Here is a 6000-nt window from a genome sequence, read left to right on the forward strand (position 1 = left end):
ATTCTCTTCTTCATTTTTTTTTGTTATTCATTCAAACATGATGAAAATGATGATCCTTGGCCTTTACGCAACTTTCATTTGGGCATTATAAGAAAGTATTAAGTACTATTACAATTGGTGTCTTTGAGAGAATAGTCACATATCACCTGAAGAGGTAAAAATGATCTAAAAAGAGTAATAAAGAGATGACGTAGTACACAAGCAAGCTCTGTCTTCTTCTTACATTATCACTTCGAGAGACACACCCCACACTCTGCCACACTCGTTCCCCCAAAAAATTACTTACTACTACCAAACAAAATTTAACAACTTGAAAAGACAAAAAATTAATAAATAATTGATGGTTGTGTGGCACAGAAGCTATAATCTCTGAAATTAAATGCAACAGAGAGAATAAGATTTCATGCAGTTTTCTTTAATAAGTTCCTTTGCCTAATTAGATATCACATGAAACATTGTTTTTTTTTTGTTCACTAAATTTTCTTTGGAACTTGAATTTGTCATATTTTTTTGTTTGGCCAAATAATGTCATGGACTTTTAAACAAATCCACAGCTTGACTTTGTAAACACCCAAATTCGAATCTCCTTTTTGTAAGATTTGATCGTCTTTTTGTTAAAGGATTATATGGTAGATTCTTTTAGCAAGAGCTTCTCGATATTGATGATTGGTCACTCACTTGCATGACCAAATTAAAACAACGATTACCAAAAGCAAATCAGATTAGAGTTTTAATTGGATGATCATGGAAATGCTTATTGTGTGTATTTTCATACAAACTAGTTTATTGGTAAATCCCTATAATTATAAGAATAATAGTATCTAATGGCTATTTCTGTAAATTTTCGCTACAAATTACTCAAGATTAGTGATATATACCAAAAACGAGAACACATAGTAGTAGAAAACCAAAAAATATGAAGTACTGCACAGATTAAAGCTACGAGCATCAAGGTCTTGATATTATATATACGTTTCCAAAAAAGAACCGTAAGTTTCATACACAAAGCAAAACCATATAGAAGAGTAAAATCCACAGGGGAGTTTAACAAAAAAGCGTCAAAGAACATATTATACATATGATCTCATTAGAACTCAGAATAGTTCGCGGCTGGAGAATTCTCTATCTACTCTGTACCAAATGACTTCCCAAACTGAATCAAAGAACCTATCTCTGATTTCCCATTTTTCCGGATAGAATCAATTAATGGCAATGATTAAGAAGCCAACAGAGACATACATGAGGAAGACCGGGTAGAGTGCGAGAGCTTTTCTTCTCGGGTTCACTGCGGCGCTCATGAAAGGATAAGCAGCCCAAGAGCTCCAGGCAAGAGTCACAGACACAACGACCATCTTCAGTATCACATTGTCTTTCAACATGCAGATCACTGCTCCAACGTCTAGCGGAAATAGACAGTAGCCTAGAAGGCTTAGGCTTTGGAAAAAGATTATATGTCCTCCCTGAAATTTGCATTGTTCACGATATAATGGGATGTTTAAAGTCAAAACTTATAACAGAAAAGTGTAAAGTATGTGGCTAGTAACCAATACATGAATCAAATGCTAGCTTACCAGAAGCAGCACATTTAGTGTGAGGATCACTGCCCCAGCTGCAAGTAGTGCAAATGCCACGGCAAATACTTCAGACTGTAAATCACAGAGAAAACGAATGAGACCAAAGGATAATTGGTACCGGACAAAGAACAGTTCTTTAATCTAGCAGATATGAAGAATCTAGTGCCTTTCTAATTCAGGGATTCAAACGTAGATAACTCGGGATATATATGCTGGGAAAGGTATATTTTAGTTGGAAATGAAAACTAGGATGTGGGGTATTCCATTACAATATGTGGTAATAACATTTCGACAAATTCAAAGCAGAGCCTACATACAGAATCAATTCGTTCCTTTTCAGATACATGATCTATACTTCAAGTGCATTCCAACATAGAAAACAGGAAAGGTTCCATTTTACTCTTTGATACCCACAGTTTCTTATTAAATATGTTGGGAAATCGTAATATATGAACCAAAAGACCGACCAGTCATGCCATCATCCATTACGGTTAGAAAAGCTGTAGCTACATCAGTTCAAGGTGAAAGTTTCTAATATCATAAATTGTCTATAAGATCTTACACATCAAATTCTCTACATGTAAGACAATTGAAAATGAATAGTAAGAAAGCACCAAATGAGTAGGTTGTTGCTCATCAAATCAACTCTACAAGTAAAAATCCGACTTATGCGGAAGTAACAATGGCTGCCTACGGCTAAGAGTCTTAATTAAGAGCAATGCTACAAAAACCAACATTCTATACGAACTCTCAATTTAGCCAATATGTCAACATTGAGTGTATATCTAAATTCCTCATTTCCGGGTATATGGACATTCCAAAGATAAGGAATGCTAAAAGCTAAGATTCCAAGTTCACAAATCGATCACACAGTCGCATAGCCAATGTACAGGGTTCCGCATCCACAAAGGTTCCAACTTCCAATGAACAAAGCTGAAAGGAAGTTCTTACCTTCTTAACGGAAGCAGACCACGAAAGAGTAAGCCCCAAGAACACAATGAAGAAAAAAGGTCCCCATAGATCCCAATCCCTAAGTGCTTTCCCAGGATCTTCCCTATACGGATTAGGAAACACCACAAGCTTCAAATTACTCACGATCCGTGACAGATCACGCTTCACAGTATCCCAAACAGGCTCCGTCAATGTATTTGGCGGAGATCCGAATCCGCTACCTCCAATACTCTTGTTACCTTCGTTACCTGCTGACGGAAGTGGTGGAGGAGCTGGAACAGGCATCACCTTCTGAGTGGAGGAGGAAGACGACGGTGGAAGCGGTGGGAGATTGGATTGAACGAACGGTGAGGATGAAACGGGAATCGACGGACGGATCGGACTCGGTGGTCGAGCAGGAAGCACGGTTCCGGGACCTGATTGAAAACTGTCGTTCATCATATTCTCAATCTCGTCAATGTCTGATTGAGATGATTGATAAAGCGGAATCGTATCGTTGTGCGACATTTTTTCTTCACCGGAGAGATATTGAAGATTCCGGTGATGGTTTGTTGATTTATTTTTCCCGGGAAACGGATTTAGGTCAAAAGCTTTGATTTGGGGGAAATTAAGATTCAGATCTGACGAAGAAGAGAAGTCGAAATTACAAAGAGGGCGATGATAAAATAATATTAAAATAAACGTGTGACGTAATGTTCTTACCCTAAACGACGTCGTTTCATAATATCTCATTCTATGAAAGCATGCGATTGGTTAATAAAATTGAGATAAAACTCAGGTAGAGAGTTTTTTATTGTAAGTTTTTGATACATTCTATAATAAATAAAATTTGATATTTTGACCTTTTTCAATAATTGGATTTGAAAAAGAAGCATTCAACACGTTTATCATATTTCTTACAATGTAAGTAAATTAATTATGTATATATATAAAGCAAATGAAACTATCATTTTTTTTTTATGAGAAAAAAAGAAGAAGAAGAAGAAAGAACTATCATTATCATAAACAATTTTTTTTAACAAATAAAACAGGGACATCTTTTTATACATATCTATAAGAGTAAAGACACATCATTTCCTTTATTGGACAAAGATATACAACGAAAAGAATCAAAAACAGAAAAAGAAATTCTCGGACATAATAGACAAGCTATAAACAGAGCATTCACAATTTTCACATAAAAGAAAGAGAGGAAGTGTAGATAAATAAATAGAATATAATTTGAGATTCTATGAGCTTGTTGTGCATTCCTTAGGAGCTCCCTGTGGAAACCTCCTATGGTCAGTACAATAATTGTAGATCATGTAATTCTTCTGAACCCATTTGAGTCTAGCTTGGCTTGTTGAATCCATTTCTTGAGTGTACCAATTGGAGTTTGGTTTCGAGTCAATCTTAATGTTTCTGTAAGAAGCCATGAATGGAGCTTTAGACCAATCAGTTTTAACAAGACCGCCTCTTGTTGCCCAATCGTCTGCGTTCCATAAACTCGCGTACATCCTCATCGGCTTGTTCTTTGGAAACAAGACACCGAGAGACTCATAGTTTTTAAACTCTCTAATGGGTGTGTCATCGACGGTCAATCTGATAGAAAACAGAACAGATAAGAGATGGGTAAGAAAAATCGAAAACCTAGTTAGGGTTTATTAACGTGTGTAGCAAGAAAGGTGAGATTGTTGTCTTTACATGATTCTTTGAGGGTTCCAGAGGATTGAGTAAGTGTGGAAATTGGCGGTTGGGTCGAACCAGAGATGGAATTGTTGCTCTTTGTCACCTTTACCTTGAGTGTAAACATTAGTGTGTAAAGTATAAGGATCTCCACTCATATTACCCAAGAACTCAAAATCAATCTCATCCCAAGTGGATCCTTCGGATTTTAGCTGCAAATACACAAAAATGTCAAGATGAAGTCTCAATATAAAAACCAAATCCAAAATCACTTAAAACTCCTAAAGAAAATATATAAACTCACGTAAAAAGTTGTGACTGTTCCTGCAGAGTTACCAGGAACAAGCTTAATCTGCATATCAATCTTTCCAAACAAATACTCTGTTTTGGATTGAAAACCGGAACCAGAGGATTTGTCTAAGGAGAGAGTAAGAAGCTGGCCGTTGTTGAGTATCTTCCCACGGCCATTTCCCCAAGCTACGTTGACGTCAGTGTTGAAATCAGCAGCCGACACTGAAAACGCCGCCACGAGAAGAGTCGTGAAGAAGAATATTTTGAAAGGAGACATTGTCTTTGTGTGTGTGCGTACGTGTGGGTGTGTTTTGGAGAGGGTTTGGTGAGGAATGTGAGGAAGAGAGAAGAAGGGGGAGAGATATATATAGTGGGAGAGAGTTTAACATATAAATAAATGAGAAGAAGAAGAGAAGAGAGTGGGTGAACAAAAGGAGGCTAATATCAAGATATTGCATGCAAGATGTATTACAGCTGGACTCTTGAGTATCTCCATCATTTGGTAAGCAGATTATGTTTACCATCCTTAATTTTTTTAAATGTTACAGTAAATATTAGCATGCATGAGCATATTATTTGTTAGAAATATGTTGTTTAGCTCTTTTGAATTCGAATTTGATTGTCATTAGGGGAGGAATTCCGTATTTTATCATAACAAAAGTAAAATGATTGTTTGGACGATACTGATGACCGACTAAAATATTAAAATTGAGACAGACTTTTTTGACGTAAACCAAAGAAATCTCTAAAATTATATACTGTGTTTGAGCAATAACAAAATTAAAATTAGACTCTTCTATTAGTAAATGCTAGGATATACTTTAATAATTTTTCTTGGTGTGTTATAATTTAATAATCTTTATTAATAATATCGTTTGCTATATAATTGGTTGCATCTTTTGTTATTTATTTATGTATTTACACGAATCTCGAAATTCAAATGTTTTCATAAAGCTTAGATCACTACGGCGAGACCTATAGGAAGGAAAGAAGAAACCAGAGGTCTAGAGGGATATTACGTGTGGAATTGTTCGACTTCAAATTCTCGAATTTGGTTGAAATATGAAGAGAATATGTCTTGTGAATATCTTTTTTTCTTGAATTTTTTTATAACTTTTCAAGTTTGTATGTATCCTATTATGGGGTCGTAACTGGACCATGGTTTTGGAATAAAAACAACTTGCTTTGACTCACGTCGAGCTTTTCTTTGGACATTTTAACATTAAAAGTTTTTAAGCTTACATTTTGTTTGGCAATATTATCATGAATCTATGATCGATGTGATTAAAATAATATTGTACTCCATATTATTGTGTGAAATGAAATGAGAATAGATGCAACGAAGAAAAGTATGAGTATAGTGTATGGGTTAAAAGATTTGATTGCGTTAGCAAAGTTGCAAGCAAGTAACCACACACACGCTTTCCTTCTCTTTCTTCTAAATCAAAAGGTCAATTTCTTTTGGTTGGTCACTAATTAATGATGGGAGTCAATTAAGATGTTTCATTGCAAAATACTA

At 35.5% G+C, this 6000-nt stretch overlaps 2 protein-coding genes across 4 annotated transcripts; both read right to left on the reverse strand.

The window, feature by feature from the left end:
* Nucleotides 1–884: 884 nt before the first annotated feature.
* AT4G30260 (Integral membrane Yip1 family protein) lies at nt 885–3394 on the reverse strand. Of its 3 annotated transcripts, NM_001342003.1 has the most exons (4): nt 3228–3292; nt 2526–3145; nt 1572–1646; nt 885–1460 (listed from the first exon to the last, which is right to left on the reverse strand). In NM_001342003.1, exons 2-4 carry the CDS (start codon nt 3030–3032, stop codon nt 1200–1202), a joined length of 843 nt encoding a protein of 280 aa, NP_001320089.1. In that variant the 5' UTR covers nt 3033–3145; nt 3228–3292; the 3' UTR covers nt 885–1199. The 3 variants fall into 3 exon arrangements, with proteins under 3 accessions (NP_001320089.1, NP_001328958.1, NP_567843.1); NM_001342004.1 differs by having other exon boundaries at nt 928–1460; nt 2526–3394; NM_119172.4 differs by lacking the exon at nt 3228–3292 and having other exon boundaries at nt 928–1460; nt 2526–3208.
* A 107-nt stretch (nt 3395–3501) lies between these two features.
* XTH24 (xyloglucan endotransglucosylase/hydrolase 24) lies at nt 3502–4905 on the reverse strand. The gene is made up of 3 exons (NM_119173.4): nt 4495–4905; nt 4209–4402; nt 3502–4106 (listed from the first exon to the last, which is right to left on the reverse strand). The coding sequence occupies exons 1-3, from the start codon at nt 4756–4758 to the stop codon at nt 3755–3757; spliced, it is 810 nt and encodes a 269-aa protein (NP_194756.1). The 5' UTR covers nt 4759–4905; the 3' UTR covers nt 3502–3754.
* Between the last annotated feature and the right edge of the window lie 1095 nt (nt 4906–6000).

The sequence above is a fragment of the Arabidopsis thaliana genome, chromosome 4 (genome assembly GCF_000001735.4).
Source record: "Arabidopsis thaliana chromosome 4, partial sequence".
In the NCBI taxonomy this organism is placed as follows: Eukaryota; Viridiplantae; Streptophyta; class Magnoliopsida; order Brassicales; family Brassicaceae; genus Arabidopsis; species Arabidopsis thaliana.

Bases quoted from the DNA above. Each gene is read 5' to 3' on its own strand.
- AT4G30260 (NM_001342004.1), bottom strand. From the start codon at position 3,257: ATGAGATATTATGAAACGACGTCGTTTAGGGTAAGAACATTACGTCAC. The intron at 1,647-2,525 runs GTAAGAACTTCC...TGTGATTTACAG, and splicing joins GGTCTGCTTCCGTTAAGAAG to TCTGAAGTATTTGCCGTGGC. The intron at 1,461-1,571 runs GTAAGCTAGCAT...TGCAAATTTCAG, and splicing joins CACTAAATGTGCTGCTTCTG to GGAGGACATATAATCTTTTT.
- XTH24 (NM_119173.4), bottom strand. From the start codon at position 4,758: ATGTCTCCTTTCAAAATATTCTTCTTCACGACTCTTCTCGTGGCGGCG. The intron at 4,403-4,494 runs GTGAGTTTATAT...GTGTATTTGCAG, and splicing joins GAACAGTCACAACTTTTTAC to CTAAAATCCGAAGGATCCAC. The intron at 4,107-4,208 runs GTAAAGACAACA...GTTTTCTATCAG, and splicing joins TGGAACCCTCAAAGAATCAT to ATTGACCGTCGATGACACAC.